Genomic DNA, 20,386 nt, shown 5'->3' with positions numbered 1-20,386 from the left:
TACACACACAGACAGATTCACACACACATATCACACATATGCATGTATGCGCACATGTGCGCACATGCACACACATTAAATTTTTTTTAATTTAGTTATTCTTTTTCCCAAATGACTAATGGTGCAGCAGAGCCCTGAATGCAGTCTTCTTAGAAAAAGAAAAAACAAAAACAAAAACAAAAACAAAAACAAAAAACAAACCAAGATATTGACATATTCACAGTCCAGTGACACTAGACTCACAAACTTCACAGTCTAGTGTAGCGTACCAACTTGATAACCAGTCAGAGAGTTTGGTTTGTTTTCTCTGTGTTGGAAGCTCCACCAAAAAAATGTGTGTGTGTGTGTGTGTGTGTGTGTGTGTGTGTGTGTGTGTGTCTGTGCGTGTCTGTATAAGTAAATTAATTAAATTAAATAAAACTGCAGAAGAATGGTAGAGCCCTCCTCACCCACCACAAAGCCCATGAAACCCCTCTTCCCTGTCAGGAAATCACTATCTTGTTATGGAATCATACAGTGTTCCCTTTTATTGTGATTCTGCGGGTGTCTGTCTCCCCATCTGGAGTTATGAACTCATTAAGAGAGAGGACTGTCTTGTCGTCATCTGTCCTCATGTGGCCTATCTCTGTACTTCTGCATAAAACTCCTCATTCTATTTACTGGACTGAGTAATAGACTGTAGCTGAGGAGGGGACAAGAAAAGATTGGGCTCTCCTGTCACCCGAGGCTATCCTTCCCCTTTATTGTACCCATGAAGCAAGCTCTTGTTTCCAGGGCAACAGACTCAGCAAGGGGGCGGGACTTGAGTGGAATCAAGGAGGCCAGCCTTTTAGTCCCTCCTAGTCTTGAAAAGCGGCAGAGGCATCATAGATGAAAGCCAATATCCTCTGAAAGCATTTGACACGAATGGATGTGAGACATGAGGGTGGTTACCTTCTACCTGTGGGCCGCCAGAGGTGGAGGCGGGTGGGGAGCTGTCCATGGTGCTGGAGTGCTGCCGCAGTATCCTTCCTGATCCTCTGGTTTTCTGTATTCTGTTCTGCAGCCACACTGAGATACCCTCATGGTCACCTAAGAGTGGCCCAGCATTATAAACCTAAAGCACTTTGGGAGAGAATTTCATACCCTGTCCCTCCTTTCTGGGCTAAAGAAATTGAGTCCTTAAGAAGTGATGTGCTTTTCCCAGGTTCTCAGGGCTGGCGGAGGGGCCCCCGAGCCTTCCAGATCTCTGCTCAGTTCGCATGCACGGCTTATGAGGAGCGGGACATGCCCTCTGGTTTTAAAAAGCTCTCTTGTTTGAGTATGTCATTTCTACTACATGCCATTGTTGAAGGAGCAATCCCAGGGTCCGGAATCGATTCTGTCACAATTGCTATGTGGTTTTGGACAAACCGATTCTCAATGCTGGACTTCATTCATCTTTTCTATGAAGAGAGAAGAAAGGGTTGATTCAGGGAGGCCAAATGTATGTCACGTGATGTGTGTCACGTGTTGTATGCTACGTGGCCCTCTGCTTCCTTCTCCTTAGCCCAGGTGGACATCAATAACTGATCCTGTCTATTTCCCAACACCCCCACCCCACTCCTGCTAAGCCTGGACTATGTCTCTGTGTCCTCCTCATGAAAGCACTCCAGGAAGTTATCATCATTAAAATGAAATTGTTTAGGAGCAAAAAAAAAAAAAAATCCCCTTTGTGGACGGCAGCCCTCCCCCACCTTCAGAGCTTCAGAATTCTCTGACCGTGCGTTTGTCTGGCCCATTCTTCAGACCCCTTTCCCTGTGGAATCTCCCCTTGCTTTTTCCTAGCTCTACTCACTGGGCTCAAGGTCATCCCTTCACAAACGTCTCAAGGCTGGCGCAATCCATTCGGCTAAGCATGACCCTTTCAGAGGAAGGCACAGAAATTACTCCGGGAAAGCCTTGCCAAGGGTGGTTGGGCACGGGATGTTTGAGTCATTCATTATGGTCCAGTGGGTAGAAGTTTTGGGGAAAGCAAGTCTTAGGAGGGAGGGAAATGCAAACAGCCCACGCCAAAGGGGAAAGGTCAGGCAATTTAATTTCCGGCAGCTGGTCCCATTCTTCAGCCACCGCTTGCTGCCAAAAGCAGGGCTTTCAGATTCTAATAGGTGAGAGTCAAGACAATCTGTCCGGATCAGCAGAGTCTCCTGCCAGCAGGAATATACATTAGTGGCTAATAAAAAAAGCAGATATTGACTGCCACTGTAGAGACACAAAATGTATTGACACAGGCAGTGCAGAGAGGCCATGGGACATTAGTGGAAGCATTTAATGTGTGTGTTTGCAGAGGGAGACAGAAGAGGAACAGTGCTGCAGGGCTATGGTATCTGTGTGGTGTAGCAACTGCTAAAACCAACTGACAACTGTTCGCGTCTATATCCTAGAGTATTATGGCCTGTTTCCATGGAACCATGCTGAGATGCCAGAAGATGGGGAATATGGATATACCATATGGGGGCTAAGGGGCGACCTTTCATCTCTGCCTCTGCACCAAGACATAGCCAAAGCAAACAAAGAGATGTATTAGGGGGATTTTTTTCTTTTTATTATATTTTATTTATATTTTTGTGGTCATCCTGGGTTGTGTATGGATGTCAGAGGACAGCTTGTGGGGGTCAGTTCTCTCCTTCCACCATGTAGGACCTAGGGGATTGGCCTCAGGTGCCATCCAGCCAGACCCAAAGCTGTCTTCGTGAAAGCCAAACTCAGACATCCAGGTTTGATAACCCCGAATAATACCTCAGCTTTCCTGGGCCTCCATCCCCTTCCCTTCAAGACAGACACATTAGTGCTACTACAGAGTCATTGGGCTGGTAATAGCAACCACCCACTGTTTCCTCTGTGCCAGGCTGAGGCTCAGACAGACCCAATGTCAAGTGAAGAATGGGAAGGTGGGGTTTCTACTCAGACAGACTTATCATCACTGGGTATCACTGTGCTAGACGTCACACTCTAGATTGAATGTGAATATTAATTGGAGGGACTTAATACTATGGTGAGCACATCGAAGCTTCTGGGCACTGATCACCATACTGGTCATCACTGTTGCTTTTCCTGCCCACCCTTGCTTGCTTGCTTCCTTTGTATTTTGGTATAGAGTTGAGATACACAGCCCAGGCTGGCATGAGAGTCTCTGTATAGCCCAACCTGGGCATGAGCTAGAAATTACCCTGCCTTCAACTCCCCAGTGCTGAGCTCTCTCTCTTTCTCTCTCTCTCTCTCTCTCTCTCTCTCTCTCTCTCTCTCTCTCTCTCTCTCTCTCTCTCTCTCTCTCTCTCTCTCTCTCCCTCTCTCCCTCTCTCTCTCCCTCTCTCCCTCTCTCTCCCTCTCTCTCCCTCTCTCTCTCTTTCTCTTTCTTTTTTCGTGTGTGTGTGTCTGAGTGTCTATGTGTGTGTGTGTGTGTGTGTCTGTGTGTCTGTGTGTGTGCATGTCTGTGTGTGCATCTCTGTGTGTGTGTCTGTGTGTGTGCATGTGTGTGTGCATGTGTCTGTGTGTGTGTGTCTGTGTGTGTGTGTCTGTGTGTGTGTCTGTGTGTGTGCGTGTCTGTGTGTGTGTGTCTGTGTTTGTGTGTGTGTCTGTGTGTGTCTGTGTTTGTGTGTGTGTGTCTGTGTGTGTGTGTGTTGCATTTATGTGAAATGCAAGCTCATGCACCTATACTCATGCATGGAGATACCAGAGCAGGATCCTGGGTGCCTCCCTCTATCCATTCTCGACTGACGCCTTTAATACAGCATCTCTCCCTGAACTGGAAGCTCACCTTTTCAGCTAGGCTCTCCAGCCAGCCATTTCTCACGATCCACCTCTCTCCACCCACCAATGCTAGGGTGACAGGTACCCACAGCCATGCTCGGATTATTGTTTGGATTTGAACTCTGGCCCTCGCATGCAGAGAAAACACCCTTACTCCTTTCCAGCCCCACAGCTGTCTCTTAGCACTTGTATCAAGGTCTTCTGATAGTGCATAGCTACAGATGATAAAGATCTCACAGACTCAGGAGGTCAAGAGGCATGATTGAACCCTGGATGCCGCGTTTACTAACTGGATGCTCTTCCACCAATCATTTGCCTACTCTGTATGTCCATCTTCCCATCTGTAGAATGGGCATACCAATGGACCTGCTTGCTGGAGGCCAATTAGGAAGGCAACACACTTGAAGTACATCATTTGCATCGAATAAAAATGAGCCAAAGAGACCTCCATGGGATCCATCACTGGTTAAAGGCAGGATGATGCTAAGGCAGGGGACTTGGGTGAAAGCCAGATACCACTGGATCAACCATGTGATCTCCCTTCAATGTCAAGTTTGCTTTGGCAGAGAGGAATGGGCAGACTCTGTTCTCCTCACCTCTGAAAGCCAGCAAGAGGTGATGGAACTCTGAGGCCATTGCAGAGTAGCTGAATAAAGAGGCGCGTGCTCATCACTTTGATGGGCCAGCCTCTGGGATGGCAGACTTTATGATACATGAGGTAGGAGTGCTAGGTGCACATAGGGTGGCAGATAGGTGGCTCCATGCTGGCACTGGTGTGTGGTGACAGAGTGACAGAGCCCCTGTCTGAGTCCTGAGAATCCATCCCTCTCTTGCCTGGCAGGAGGCCATGCTGGTGGCCCTCAAGAGCCTCATGCCAGCGTGCTTCTTCAACATCATTGGTTTTGGATCCACATTTAAGGCAGTCTTTGCTTCCAGTCGGATCTACAATGAGGTAAGGAGAGAGAAAGTCTGAGCCTGGGTGGGTGATGGGCAGTGTCGGACAGAGGAAGGAGACAGGCACAGCATCTGAGGTTATCCTGGGGATCGTCAGATGCTGCCTACCCAGGGAGAACCGGAATCACAGCTGGGGCAGCAAACTGAAGCAAGACCGAGGTTACTGAGGCCCTCAGAAATCCTCTGCCCCTTACAATAGAGTCCGCAAGGACGTGGGGGATGGAGAGCAGGGACAGAGGATAGAGGACACATGTTCATGACCTGCCACCCACACCACAGCCTCTATCTCTTGAAGACTGTGGGTTCATGCAAGGCTGAGTTACAGAAGTGGATGGTGACAGACAGAACACTTAAGTGACCAAGTGGCTGCGGATGACTGTGGGGTACTTACAAGGCTAAAGCTTAGCTGCTATTAGGAACAAAAGCAACCAACCTGGGCCATTCTACCCAGAGCTGAGAAGAGGGGAAAGGAGAAACAGAAGAGAGGGCAGGAGAGTGGGAGGGAAGGAGGGACATGATTGGCTACTTACTACTAAAAGCAATTGGATGGGTTTTTAAAACAAAAGAGACATCCACATTAAGCCAGGGGTGGCAGCACATGTCTGCAATTCCCCGCACTGGGAAGGTGCAAGCAGGAGGAGCAGGAGTTCAAGGCCAGCCTGGGATATATGACGCTCTGTCTCAAACAAGTAAGAATAAGATTGTTGACCATTGATTGTTAATTTTTAGATCTAGATAATCAAAAGGAAAAAAAAACTTGAATCTTTTTTTGATCACCTTCTGTGCATTTACACACATTTCAGGTTGAGATTAGGTCTTCCATACTGTACGTGACTTACTTTGCTAGTCTTTCTTGAAGATGTTTTCATGATGGAAAATGTCCATCTGTGACATCATTTTAATGACTGCCTCGCCCACGACACAGAGTGGGATTTATTTAAGAAGCCTGGAGACTGGCCTTTCCATGGTCCCCATGTTTTTCTTTTTAAAGATTTATTTATTATTATATGTAAGTACACTGTAGCTGTCTTCAGACACACCAGAAGAGGGCATCAGATCCCATTACAGATGGTTGTGAGCCACCATGTGGTTGCTGAGAATTGAACTCAGGACCTTCGGAAGAGCAGTTAGTGCTCTTAACTTCTGAGCCATCTCTCCAGCCCCTTCCCCATGTTTTTCTAATTAGTCATTTTTTGCTTATAAATTTCCCATGCATCTTTGCCTGTCTCCTGGGCATGCATTCAAAGCGACATATTCATCATAAGACTGGATGTTGACAACATTGATTATTATCAATTGCTATCAATGTTATCATTGATTGCTATATTTTTTAAGATATGGTCTTGTGTAGCCTAGGCTGACTCACACTCTCTTGAGTGAAGTACTAATGAGCTTGAAGTACTAATCCTATAGCCTCCTCCTCCAGAGAGGATGACAGGTGTACTCCACCACACCCGGTTTATGTGGGAATGGAACCTAGGGCTCTCCTTTCTGCTAGGTGAGTACTCCACCACACTAAGCCACGCCCCCACCTTCAGGACTGACCATCCCTTCCAAGTCCCCTCCAAGCACTGATATAGAAAGAAAGTCTTCCTGAGCCACGGACGGGAGATTGTGTCCAGAGGAAATCAACTCCTATTGCAATACCATCTACCTGGTACCAGTAATACTCGGGGAGCCAGGCACCACAAGGCCAGCCTAGGAGGGAGAGGGTCTACAGCACAAGCTGGGAAAGCGAGCTGCTTCTCAAAGTGCCACGGGCGTCCGTTCCACAGTCAGACTCACTGTTCATGTCTGAGGGTGCCCAGAACTGTGTTTTCCCCTCCCTGTCGCCTGCTTATTTGTGCTGAGGAGTTAAGAGCTCAAAACCCCACCTTTTTCGGAGGTGCTTATGTTTCTGAAGAAAAATCCAGAAAGGATATTATTATCATTATTCTGCAAATGGTGACATTTTAGACATTGGTTGGGGATAAGTTACAGCAAGTGGCTGACTCTTCTCCCCTTGGGTGGACAGGGGTGTGGCTGAACTACAAGCCAGAGATCAGAGTTCACCTTGGGGTTGGGGTGGAGTGGAGGCACTTAGAGACACCGTGCCACCTAGGACCTGTCTACCCTACTGTGGTTCTTTCCTGCAGGAGAACTTGACCATGGCATGTGACTGCATCCAGAGAATGCAGGCTGATATGGGAGGCACCAACATGCTCTCCCCCCTCAAGTGGGTCCTGCGGCAGCCACTGCGCCGGGGTCACCCACGGCTCCTCTTCCTGATCACGGATGGGTCCGTGAACAACACAGGGAAGGTTCTGGAGCTGGTACGGAATCACGCCTCTTCTACCAGGTCAGCCCAGCCTGCAGGTCTGTCTCGGGTCCAGTTCTCCTAGGCTACCTGAGGTTAAGGGAATCCCAACCAGAACAAACTGTGCACTGTGCCAGAGGGAGAGGATAGCGCCTACAGTTCCCAGAATGCCTTGTTTCCAGGATGCTCCCCAAGTTTGTATTTTTTAACCTCTCACAAGATGAGGAGGAGCTGTCCACAGCTCTGCATGCGTGTCCAAATGCAGCTTTGGGAAACCTGCTGATAGTGCTCCCTGGGAGTTGATTGTAGTGTGTGTGTGTGTGTGTGTGTGTGTGTGTGTGTGTGTGTGTGTGTGTGTGTGTCCCTGTCCCCATGATAGTTCCTCCTCCCTAGCCTTTTGCCTGAAAGCAGGGCCATCTTCAAGCTGCCTCTGCTGGACCATGCTCTGTCTCTTATCCCACTGGGGACAATGATACAGAGTCACCTCTGTCCCTGTCTCTCAGGTGCTATAGCTTTGGAATTGGACCCACGGTCTGCTACCGACTGGTCAAAGGGCTGGCATCTGTATCCAAGGGCAGCGCAGAGTTCCTGATGGAGGGGGAACGGCTGCAACCAAAGGTACATAGAAGGGCCTCCAGTGTCCCCCAGTACTGCAGAAGCAGCAGCTCACATAGGCCAGAAGGGGAAGTTGAAGTGTCACTCACCCTGGATCTGAGCTCTGCGCTGGGCCATTGAGCCTTTATAAAATGCTTTTCTCCTTTATAAAAGCTCAGAGACAATGGAGAAGATCCAGTCTAAGAGTCTAAGGAGGGGTGTCTACTGCTGGATCAGCTACCCCAAGCCTGCTGTGCCTTCCTCCTCTCAAGCTCATCCTTTATCTCCTCAGCTGTCCACATCTTCCTCACATATCTGTCTACTCTGTGTTCTGTTTGACCCTCTCCAACAGATGGTCAAATCCTTGAAGAAGGCCATGGCGCCAGTGCTGAGTGACGTGACTGTGGAGTGGGTCTTTCCCGAGACCACGGAGGCCCTGATCTCTCCTGTCAGCACCAGCTCCCTTTTCCCTGGGGAACGGCTGATGGGATATGGCATTGTGTGTGATGCCTCCTTGTACATTTCCAATTCCAGATCTGTGAGTACCCTGGGTACATGAGAATTGTCTGTAGAGCTGTCTCCTTGCCCCACCTGCACCCTCAGGACATCCTTTCAGTCCCTCTTTAGGAAGCGTTCGCTCCTTTTATGGTCTGGTTTTTAAGGAGTTACAAACTCAATGTCTAAAGTGACTAAGTACATCAAAAGACAGAAGCCGGGGACGTGGCCCTGGAGCCGGGGGCGTGGCCCAGTTAGTAGAGTGCTTACGGAGTTAGCATGAGGACCTGAGTTCTATCCCAGGGTAGAAATGCCAGGTACAATGGTATGCACTTGTCCTCTGGGCCTTCTCATGCATGTGTGCACATGTGCATGCATGTCACCTGCTATGTGCATCCCCCCACACAGGAACATACATACCCTCTTGCTTGTAATAACAAACAGGCATTAAAAAAATAAAATGAAATGAAAAAGGGAAGGCATGAGTGAGAGCAACCATGACTGAACTCCTAGTTAAGTCAAAAGGAGCACAGGAGAGTATATCCAGCGGCCTGGGGTTTCTTGACTGGACCGGACAGGTTCCCTTCATCACACTGAAACATTTCTGTACTGGAACACAGGCCAGGCCCATGCATTGAACGGGTTTCTAGGAATAATTGGAATGCTATACCAGGTGTCCAGGATTTTTAACTGTTAATACAAATGTGTTATGGAAAGTGGGCTATTCAACTATGCAGAGAAATTTCTGAACAAAATACTGGCCACCTTTTTAATGATCATGTTTTATTTAATTTTTAAATGTACTTGGATCCCCGGAAAACACGCATTCCCATAGGAAGGACCCAAGCAGGTCATCAGTTCGTTCTCTCGGGCTGGTGAAATAGTTCAGGCAGGAGAAGTGCCTGCCTCACAAGTATGCGGAACCATTCTGCCCCAGAACCCACATATTGAGGAAGCATGGTGGCACCCACTTTTAATCCCAGCACTGGGGAGGTGAAGGCAGGAGGATCAGACCCTGAGGCTTGCTGATCAGGCACTTGAGCCTACTGACAGACTAGGACACTGAGAGACCCTGTCTCAAAGGGATAGACAGTGTCAAGTGCTGCTGAGGATGGCCCCAAGGTTGCCTTCCACTTCCACACACTCACCCCGACACATGTGCATCCTCGTGTATGTGAACAGACTTACAAACATGTGCATACATGCATGCACCATTTTTTTCAAAGTGAGACTGGCCATGTTTTCTCCTGCTACTGGCAGGTGTTGGGTAAGCAGCACCTTCCTGTGCCGTTAGTGGCAGAGGGACTTGCCATCACCTGCCTGGAAGGCCATCTAGAAATATCTTGTAAAATTAGAAATACTCAGATCTTTTGATCCAGAAATGTCCCTCCTGGGATGCTGCCCCAGAGATGTAATAGCAGTGTAATGGATTTACGACCACAGATTTTATGGCAATAAAGACAAAAAGCCATGGCACAAAAGTGGAATATTAGAAAGCCAGATGTTGAGGAGGTCAGCGGGCAGAATGTTTTAAGTACAAAATTCAAGATGCTAACAAGTGTGCATGGTCTGATTTCTTTATAAAATAAATCATGCCCTCCAAAGGTGTGCTGTGTGTGTGTGTGTGTGTGTGTGTGTGTGTGTGTGTGTGTGTGTTATGAGGAATAGAATCAAAGGACACATAGATTATCTATTAGGAGACAAGAATGTCATTTAGAGATACATTTCTAAAAATTTGCAGTGAATGAAGTCAGTGCTTTTAAATAGCACTGTACTATATAAGAAGAAATTCTCTCTCCCTCTCCCCCTCCCCCCACCCCACCCCCACACACTTTTGCTTTCGTGTTGTGTTGTTGAGACAGAACTGTACTTTGTAGCCCAGGCTGTCCCAGAACTTGCTGTGTAGCCCAGGCTAGCCTTGTACCACAGTTGCATAGTTCTGGGATCACAGATGTGAGCCACAATGTCCAGCTCCATGTTCACCATCTCTTGCTCAGAAGTCAGCCTCAATTCTCCAAATAAACAAGGAGGCACTCCGTCTTTACACTGATGGACTCCCAGAGGTGGCCTCATACCCCAGCCTCACCGAACGCCCTTTGCTGTCCGTAGAAGTCCTTGCTGAGTCTAACTTCTCTCTCATCCTTCTCTCATCCTTCTCCCCTTGCCAGGACAAAAGGCGAAAGTATGGCATGCTGCACACTCAGGAGTCCAGCAGCTCCGTCTTCTACCCCTCACAGGACGAGGGACTCAGCCCAGGCAGTGGAAACTGTGCCAAGAACGTCAACCAGGGGCAGACCAAAGATGCCCATCCATGCAATGGAGACTCCCCCACCCATCACGGTTGGTCTTCTGCTTCCTGTTCTGTCCCCTTTGCCACGGAGGCCATAATGATGGCTGCTTTATACTGAGCACTGACTGTGCTCTAAGCACTTGATGAAGACAATCTCTGGGACCAGTTAACAGCTGTGGGTGTGGATGTGATGGTGCCCACTGTACAGACAAGGAGACAGAGACTGGGATCTCAGCAACTGGCTAAGATCCTGGATGCTAAAGAGTTGATCAGCCTAGACCTAGCTGCCTTTTGTGGAGTGTGGTGCTATTCTCAGAGAACATGTACTGGCTGTTTGACAAGGAACATAGTATGTGTGTGGGGGGGGGGAGTTAGGACAGCTCCTGCCCCCCCTCCAAAAAAAAGCTTGCTTTAGTCACAGAGGCACAACTGGCCTTAACTCTGATAGAGCAGAGCAACAAAGACCACAGCAGGGACCCCTTCAGTCAAAAAAAAATATCTGCTCAAGATCCACAGACAACTGAGGATGGTCTGAAGGTTGTGGGAAGGGAGAAGGTGTTCCTGGTTACAGAAGTACTCAGGCAAAGTTGTGAAGGCGTGGCACATAGAAGGCACTGGTCATCTGCTACTTACCTAATTCCAGTGTCCTCCAATCACACTGTGCCTCTAAAAGGGGGTGGGAAGGGCTGGGAGATGAGTCAGTGGGTAAAGTGCTTGTTGAGAATCTGAGTTTGGCTCCCTAGCACCCCCCCCCCAGTGCTGAGAGGCAGAGACAGGGGGATGCCAAGGGCTTGCCCGTCAAGCTGATCTAGCTTATGAGTGAGCTCCCGTCAGTGAGAGATCCTGCCTCGATTCAGCAGCTCACATATAAAGTTGGAATGATTCGGAAGAGATTAGCACAGCCCCTGCATAGAGGTGACAGGCAAATCCATGAAGCATTCCGTCATGTTGAATAAATTCAACATGAAATAACAACAACAACAACAATTTGGCCTCAGGGAGTGGCTCCATGAATCAATTTCTCACCACAAATCAATTGCTCACCACACAGGCAAGAGGACTGACCAGAGTTTGAATCCCCAGAACCCATTTAAAAGTAGTTGAGTGGAAAACAATTGAGGAAGATCCCTGATGTCAACTTTAGGTCCTATCTACACACACACACACACACACACACACACACACACACACACACACACATACACACACACACACACACACACACACACACTGGGGAGGATAGGAAGAACAGTTGTTGAGAAGATAAACTATGGCCAGACCTGGCAAGGCTTTGGATGCTAAGGGAGGCATCTGCACACATTTCTTTAAGAAAACAGGAATGTAAGACATCTCAAAGCAGCCTGGCAAATACAGAAGTGGATGCTCACAGTCATCTATTGGATGGAACACAGGACCCCTAATGAAGAAGCTAGAGAAAGTACCCAAGGAGCTAAAGGGGTCTGCAACCCTATAGGAGGATCAACAATATGAACTAACCAGTACCCCCAAGAACTATGTATCTAGTTGCATATGTAGCAGAGGATGGCCTAGCTGGCCATCAATGGGAGGAGAGGCCCTCGGTTTTGCAAAGATCATATGCTCCAGTACAGGGGAATGCCAGGGCCAGGAAGCAGGAGTGGGTGGGTTGGGGAGCAGGGTTGGGGAGGGTATAAGGGACTTTCAGGATAGCATGTAAATGAAGAAAATATCTAGTTTTTTAAAAAGGAAAAAAAGACATCTCAAAGCAGGAAGAGGGCATTTAAGCCCCTTTCGTTCCCCACTACCCTCGACCCTGACAACTCCCTCCTGACTACCCTTGCCCAGGTCTGGATGTCTCCCGGCGGCGGAGAGCATACAGCACTAACCAGATCTCCAGCCACAAGACTTGCCCAAGGGCTACCACAGCCAGCGACCCCACCGGGACTGCCAGGAGATACCCACTGCGAAAAGCCAAGGTGCAAGACCTTGCCAGTGAGAGCGACTGGGAGAGCCAGAAGTGGCAGACTGATCTGCAGGTACCTAGGAAGGGTAGGGTCGGGGGAGCTGGGAGGAGCTCCGCTTGGCTATGACCACACACAACGACAAGGACAGGTGTTTGTCTCATGAGAGCACTGAGAATCAGGTAGAGCGCAGTGCACAGCTTCGTCTGATGTCAAGCCTCTGGGTGGTGTTAGTTTTCATTTGAAGCATGTTTATTGATGATCCCTCAGGCTGCATCATCACTGGCTTAGTAACACACCCCTCTATCCTGAGCTGCACCTCTTCTGCCAAATCCTAATGATGCTTTTCCAATCATGATGCTCGCTGGGCACCGAGCTTGCCCAGTCCCTGCACACAGCACTTCCCCCTTGGGACAGGGTACCTGTATAGACCCTTGTCATTAGGCTTCATGGTACCTGGGAGAGGAGGATGATTGGAGACCAGCCACCCTCACTTGCTACAGATATACCAACTGAAGGTCAAAGAACTTACCCAGAACCACACAGCCAGCCTGTGGATTTGACCCAGGAAGCCCTTACCCTCTGGGACCTTACTTTTTCTCCACCACACGGATGCTCCTTCCATGGCTGGACAGTCACTCAAGGCCAAGGAAACAGGAGTCAGAGCCACCATAGGAAAGGTCAGCAGTGTCCTGCTAGGTCAGCCCTCCATAACCTCGGGATTGTTGCTATCAAGGCTCTGCCATGGGGGTTGGTCTCAGGCATGATAGAATGTCTCCAGGGTCGGGAAATAAACACCACCCAGTTGAGACCACTATGTTAAACCACATCACTGTGCTAAATGACAGAAACCATGTAGATTTGTTCTGAGTATGTGGGTCAAAGCAGCTTTTCCATGTTCTCCGGTGTGCCTGCCCACTTCCTACCACCTCGTCATGCCTCCCATTCTCCACGTATAAATGAGCCCACATACCACCTGGCCCCTGGGGGCTCTCCACTGGGCTTTTCCAGGGACCCCTGGTGTACTTAAGACATGTTAGTCTTGGCATCAAGTCTACTCTTCCTCATTTCAGAACCTCTCTAAACCTCAACTGCCTCATCTACAAAATGAGGAGAATTGTATGTAGATGGGTGAGCCACCATCCACCAGCAGATATGGAGTGGGAGCTGACTTCAGGTGGGAGGAGGCAACCATGGGTGTGGGATGCAGTCCCGGCCCAATGTCTGGCTGTAGCAAAGGCTCCTCAATGGCAGCTGAGCCCGCTGAGTGCCACAGGCAGGCTAGCTGCTTTTCTTTCAAACTCCCTCCTTAGCTCTTCCTCCTCTCCTGCCCCCATCAGTTCTCTCTCTCTCTCTCTCTCTCTCTCTCTCTCTCTCTCTCTCTCTCTCTCTCCCTCCCTCTCTCTCTCTCTCTCTCTCTGTGTGTGTGTGTGTGTGTGTAGATTCCCCAGAGAATGGTTGGGTGAAAGGCTAGTGTGCAGGAGCCTCTGTTGCCATGGAAACTGTAGCAGAGTCCATTTCTCTCTGACCCTGTGTGGGTGATGGTGATGTCAGTAGAGAATATCTCAGTCTCTTGTGGGTGGAAGGGTCAGGGAGTTGTAGCTGGGCACCTGCCCCCTCAAAGGCACCTTTAAAAGTGGCCAGTCTCCCTTCTTCCATGCCCTGCATCCTTGGCCTAGAGACAGGAAGATACTATCCCTTTTATGAAGAGGCATACCCCCAATACATACTAATACATACTTAATAGCATAAAAAGGCCCCCAAGGTTTACTGATATCCCCAAATTTCATTCCACCTGGTAAGCGGTTACGTCATTCCCTACCAGGACGTGTGTGCGGTCTAAGAAACAGGAAATTCATTTTAGCTTAATGGTCCATCACAAAAGTAATACATACTTGGCATTTGGAATTAAATCCTTCAAACAGTTCAGTTGGGTATAAAGTACAAATGAAGTCTCCCTCCGCTACCCCAACGCCCACCTAATTCTGAGGACGTCTTTCTAGAAATACCATGCGCATGCACGTATACACAGAACACTTGCATATGTTAATAGTTGCTTATGCAAATTATCCTCCAGCATATCATCTTAACGTTATTTTTTAAATACATTTTTATCTCGTTTGTTTCCTCTGTGTATATGACTGGGTGAGCAAGTAGGCGTGCATGCCGAGGTTCAAGGACAATCCCTGGGAGTCAGTTCTCTCTTTCCATCATGTGGGTCCAAGGAACCAAACTCACGATGTCAGGGTTGGCGCCAAGCCCCTTTACTAACTGGGACACCTCACTGGCCCTCTTAATGCCTTTTGAATTCAATTTTATATACAGTGAAATCACAGTCTGTTCCTGATGAACAGTTGTCTGTGGCTGACATTGAGATCTGTCATAAGTTTAAGGTGATTTTTTTCCTCAGGTATCTTCCCACAGAGGTATGAGGAGATCCTTCTTTTCGGGGCTGTGTAATACTCCGTTACATGGATATACCGCAACCTCTTCACTCTCTCCTACTGATGGAGATGTAGGTTCCAAATCTTTTATTTAACATCAGGCTCTCTCTGTGCACCCCTGGCTGGCCTGGAACTTGATGCATAGACCAAACTGGCTTAGCAACTCAGATCTGCTTCCCTTGATCCTAAGTGCCGGGACTAAAGGCATGTGCCACGTCACCCCACTGTTTCCAGATTTCTACTCTGATTATCCATATCGTGACAAATACGCACAGCTTGCATGTGTTACTTTGTAACAGATACAACACAGACCCTGTAACCCTGTGGTTCCCCCAGGGTTAAATTTGTAAGAGTAAGATCATTATCTCAGTTCATGGACTTCAATCTGTGGGACACAGCCCACTGCCCCAGTCTGTGCCGACATAAGAGACCTGAACACACTGAGCATCGTCACACATTTAGATATTTACCTGTCTCTAATAAGGAAAAAAAATGTGACTTGTCTTAACTACCATGGCTCTGAACATTTCCACTTGGCTAACTGATGTGTTCAATAAAAACTGCTTGTGGATGAAGGCCCCCACTATTCTAATTTTGTCTTTTCTCTCCAATTACATGCGAGAGAGTTCTTTTTCCTTTTCTTTTCAAGGCCAGAAGAAGAACAATTGTTTATTGAGTACACCTGGAGAGTGCTAGTGAGCTGGGCAGTAGCTAGGGTACCACCTGCAGCTTAGGGCAGTGAGTCACATAAGACGGGGGGATGAGATGTCTTTCTGTGCTCAGAAGAAATATCCCCTGTGTGTAGCTCTGGGGATGTAGTTTGTGTCATGAGGAGGAAGGCAGTCTGGGTAGGCAGGTAAACGATGCTAGACCTTTGTGTGAGTCAGCATGGTAGTACCACCCAGTCTTGTGGCTTCTGCCACGCAAATCAGGGCAGTCATGGTCTGTTACCCAGCCCTGGGCTGCAGTTGTGTGGCATTTAAGGAGCCTGGCCTGGTGCTCCATCACAATCCCTGAATCACACAATGTGGAAGAACTCCTTCCGTGTGAGTCCTCTGTGCACTGCATTGCCCACAAACACACATGGTACAAAAAAAAGAAAGAAAAACATCTAAACAAGCATGTGTTTTTGCAGAAATCAGTGGTTGAGTGGGACTCAGAGGATCCTGAATTCCAAGAGCATTTTCTTTAAAAAAAAAAAAAAAAAAAAAAAAAAAAAGAACTCCATCATACATGTTGCAAGGATATTTCCCATCTACCCCTTGGCTTTCGGATGTTTGTTTATAACAAGCCCAAGAACAGATAGATGAAATTATCAAAACAGACTGTAAAGTCCACAAACAAAGCCAAACACACATGCTAGCTCTGTAAGGATCTTGTATCGAACCGATAAGCTACAGGGAGCCCCGCTGCATTCCATAAACAGCACTGAGGTCTGTGGCATTTGGGAAATCAAAGTTAAAGCTGGTTCCTATCTCCTCACAGGAAAATAGATTGCATATGAATCAAAGCCTTAAAACACACAAACAAAAATAACAAAACTTCTAGAAGATTTTCTTGGGGGTGGGAAAGACCTTTTAAGCACACCATATGGGGAGACATAAGGGGAAGGGCTGGTAATTTTAACTGCACACAAAAAAGGGTTTAAGCTTTCTGCCAGAAAAGAAAGTAGGTCTGGAATTATCCAAGGTACATGGCTCTCTGTGCCTTGCAGTTGACCCGTGGCCTGGAATTTTTCTGGTTTCTGTTTCTCAAGGGTGGTGGGGACTAAGTCAAGGGTCCCTGGGTCCCTGAGAGGCCTGACCTGGAAAGTGCTGTGAAGGAGAGAGAGAGAGAGAGAGAGAGAGAGACAGACAGACAGACAGACAGACAGACAGACAGAGACAGACAGAGAGACAGAGACAAACAGAGACAGAGACAGACAGAGAGACAGAGGGAGACAGAGACAGAGAGACACAGAGAGAGAGACAAAGAGAGAGGCGAGAGAGAGAGAGAGAGAGAGAGAGAGAGAGAGAGAGAGAGAGAGAGGAGGGAGCTGTGGGGGGTGGAGCAGAAGGAGGTTCTTGCCATCATGAGCTTCACCTCCCCTTGTTTCCCCCTCCTCCTTCTTCCATCCTCCTAATTCTCTTCTTCTTCCCTCCTTCTCTTTTTCCTCCTCCCTCCTCCCTTCCCCTCCTCTTCTCCTCCCTCCCTCCTCTCCTCTTCCCTTCCTCTTCATTCCCATCCTACTTATCCCCTCCCCCATTCTCCCTTCTTCCTCTTCATCCCATCCTCATCCCCCTTTCCCTTCCTTGCCATCCTCCCCCTCCTCCTCCTCCTCTTCCTCCTCTTTCTACCCCTCATTCGTCCCTCCTCCTCTTACATTCTCCCTCCTCCCTCCCTTCCCCTGCCCTTTGCTTTCCTCCATAGACCCTACTTAACGAAGGCCATAACCTGAGCCAGGGCCCCAAACTTCATGGCCCAGGAGCCCGCAGGCCTTCCCTACTGCCTCAAGGCTGCCAGCTCATGCGCTTCTTTGACCAGAAGCCCCAGGCCTGGGGCCCTGTGAGAGAGCTGGATTGTGGTGCCAGCCGGACGTCTGCCCCTAACAGCCAAAGCTCTGAAGATCTGGGTAAGTGACCAAGGCCCACGATCCAAGGGGACAGGAAGGCTGTGGCCCAATTTCAGATGACAGAGACAGAGTACCAGTGCCTGTCTCTGTGTCTTTGTGAAACTCTTGCTCTGAGAACCTTCCTGTGCCCACCCCATCTGTTCATCCCCTCAGGGACAGGCTTCCAGAAAGGTGGATTTGTCCCTCTCTGGGACAAGCCCAAGCCACCTGTGCGTTAGCGCATTAGGAAGGATCGGTCTTTAAAGCTGGATGGCCTTTGTGTTTTCTAGAAATGACTGCCCCCAGGGGAGGGATGACATTCTCTGCAAATGGCTGCCTGTTTGGGCTCAGGTTCAGCCCTCTTGTTCTTCCAGCCATAGAGCCAGCCCATTGTCCTTCAACCTTTGAACGGGAGACATCCTTAGACTTGGAGCCCATGGCTGAGTCCGAGGAGCAAGCCAATCCCTGCAGGACTGCCACTCCAAGCCCTGTGGTGGGCAAGGCTTTGGTCAAAGGCCTGTGCGCCAACCAACGCATGCAGTGGGAAGTGAGCTTCGAGCTGGAGCCTCCAGCCCTGAAGAGGGGGGACACACAGAACGCTGACATGTGGAGTGAGACTTTCCACCACCTGGCGGCCCGCGCCATCATCCGAGAATTCGAGCATCTGGCAGAGCGCGAGGACGAGATCGAGCTGGGTGAGCCACCAGGATCAGGGTGGCAGGATTCCCTTTGGCAGCACGGTGCCCTTCTCACTGACCAAGGCCAACCCATTCCAAAGCCCCGCCCACACCCTAAGACCCACCCTCCAGAGACCTAGTGCCACATCTACTGCCCAAGATCCCTTCCCTAATTTTCAGACTCTCACCCACACCCAAAGCCCTCAAAGTCCTTGCTCTGTCTCAGTAACCTAAGGTTAGCCCTAGGTTAGCCTCGCCAACTAGCTCCACACTATGCACAGCTCGCCTCCTTACCACACCTCTGCTGAAGTCAAGTCTCTGTACCACTAGCTGTTTCCTGAGCCTACATTCCACTGTGTCTCACCCCATATTAAATGGAGCTTGGGCCTGAATCCTCAACTTGAGGTGCCCTCCCTTCCTCGGCCCTGGATTTGTCCATCTCTCCCACTCTTCAGATGACCCATCCTCCTCTCTTCCTACCTCCTCCTCTCCTACCACACTTGCCCACCCCCATGCTCCCTCATACCCAGCATTTCTCTGGGTGACTCATATCTGGTTCTGGAGGGTCAACAATGATAGGAGATCCTCTGAGGTTGAACCTTCCCAGAGGGCCCCTAGACCTAGCCTAGATCCTGCCCATTCTCATCAGCCCCAATGACTCCCCCACAGTCAGCGGGGGGCCAGGCTAGGTGTTTGGCCCCACAGACGCCTCCGGAGGGTTGGTTAGCATAGAATAAAGTGAGCACATCCTTTCCCGGGGCACCTGACACTGGCTAAGAGAGGCCAGCATTAATCAAACAATTACACAGCTAATTAAATAAGTCCTGTTCAGAAACGCTTGAATTCCAAGCCCTGTATAGCAGGGATGGGTCGTGAGCTAATTTAGTTCAGGAACTGGGGCAGCCTTTCCCAGAACGTGACTAGTGAAATCTCAATAGGACACACTTGGAGAACAGAGATAAGTGGCAATAAGTACGGGATTCCTTTGTTCTAAGTTTATGCTTAATTTGCATACTATGTGGTTCATATTTTATTTGTACTTGGGGGGTAACGCATGATCTTCTTTTCTTCCATGAATACTCCTCCCCCTTTTATTGCCCTGATTCCCTGAACAGCCCTCAGAAGGCAGCAAGCCATCAAGAGGGCTCACTGTTTGGTAGAAAGGGCGTGAACTTACAGGTCAGGTCATCCTGAGCCCTAATCTCAGGTTCTGACTAACTTGCTGTGTGACCAAGCATTGAGTCCTTCTCTCTAATGTTCAATCTGAAAGGGAGGAAGGAGAGAGAGAGAGAGAGAGAGAGAGAGAGAGAGAGAGAGAGAGAGAGAGAGGAGAGAGAGAGAGACTGTCTGACTGTGTGTCTGTGTGTGTATGTCTCTGTGTGTGTCTGTGTGCATACATTGTGTGTGTGTGTTTTGGGTGGGTTGTGCCAGTTGTGGAGGTGGGGGTAGATAGGTGTACAGAGAAGCCGGAGGAAGATTCAGGGTGTGTCCCTCTCATTCTCTAACTTGCTCCCTTGGGAGAAGAGTCTCTCACGGAGCCTGAAGCCTGGGGCTTTTTGGCGAGGCTGGCTGGCCGGCAAGCACCCTGGGTCCTCCTGTCTCTCAGCTCCCTGCATCTCCAGCCCTGGATTCCAGGTGGCCACAGCCATGCTCAGCTCCTTCTCTGCTGGGGACACAACTCAGCGCTTTCTTAGCAAGTGCTCTTGCCCACGAAGCCATCTCCCAGATCACGGCTTTCCAATCTTCTCAGCCATGTGGAAGGTCCCATGAGTCAGGGAACCCATGAAGCCCTGTCACAAGGTTCCCGCCAGTCACCTGCAAGATTCAAATACACAGTATAGACAACATAGGACGCCGTTTAAATAAACATGCTATTTAAAGGAATTAGCTATCTTTTACTCTAAGATAATGACTTAAGTTTTTATGTTAACACACCCTTTATCTTGTGAAATGGTGTTTTTTGTTTTGGTGGTGGTGATGGTGGTGTTTTGTTTTGTTTTTTTGTCTTTAATTAGCCCATTGGCAGGCCACCAATTTCAAGACCTACTTGACCCCAAAGATGGACTGCTAATCCAGCTCTCCTTTCAGCTTCCAGGGTCTCCACGCCAAGCAAGACTTTCTGATCCCAGACCGTGACCCTTGCTCTTCCTCCCACAGGGTCCAATCGCCGATACCAGGTGAACGCCGTGCACACCAGCAAGGCCTGCAGCGTGATCAGCAAATACACGGCCTTTGTGCCTGTGGACATAAACAAGAGGCAGTACCTGCCCACGGTCGTCAAGTACCCCAACTCTGGTAAGGCGCATGCGTGAGTGTAGGGAGAGGCACACTCCAGCCC

General features: G+C 49.0%; 1 protein-coding gene across 7 annotated transcripts in view; it reads left to right on the top strand.

Annotated features, from left to right (window-relative positions):
• Positions 1–20,386, top strand: part of Vwa5b1 (von Willebrand factor A domain containing 5B1) — a 71,764-nt gene that overhangs the window by 37,022 nt on the left and 14,356 nt on the right. For all 7 annotated transcript variants that reach the window (XM_006539245.4, XM_006539241.4, XM_017320433.1 and 4 more), the window contains 9 exons: positions 4,610–4,720; positions 6,858–7,060; positions 7,522–7,636; positions 7,965–8,150; positions 10,276–10,447; positions 12,222–12,412; positions 17,191–17,392; positions 17,746–18,066; positions 20,206–20,343. In XM_006539245.4, coding sequence (XP_006539308.1) covers positions 4,610–4,720; positions 6,858–7,060; positions 7,522–7,636; positions 7,965–8,150; positions 10,276–10,447; positions 12,222–12,412; positions 17,191–17,392; positions 17,746–18,066; positions 20,206–20,343 — 1,639 coding nt within the window. The remainder of the gene's footprint in view (positions 1–4,609; positions 4,721–6,857; positions 7,061–7,521; positions 7,637–7,964; positions 8,151–10,275; positions 10,448–12,221; positions 12,413–17,190; positions 17,393–17,745; positions 18,067–20,205; positions 20,344–20,386) is intronic.

This window comes from Mus musculus, chromosome 4 (assembly GCF_000001635.26).
Source record: "Mus musculus strain C57BL/6J chromosome 4, GRCm38.p6 C57BL/6J".
Classification (NCBI taxonomy): Eukaryota; Metazoa; Chordata; class Mammalia; order Rodentia; family Muridae; genus Mus; species Mus musculus.
This window is presented reverse-complemented; position numbering and strand designations above follow the sequence as displayed.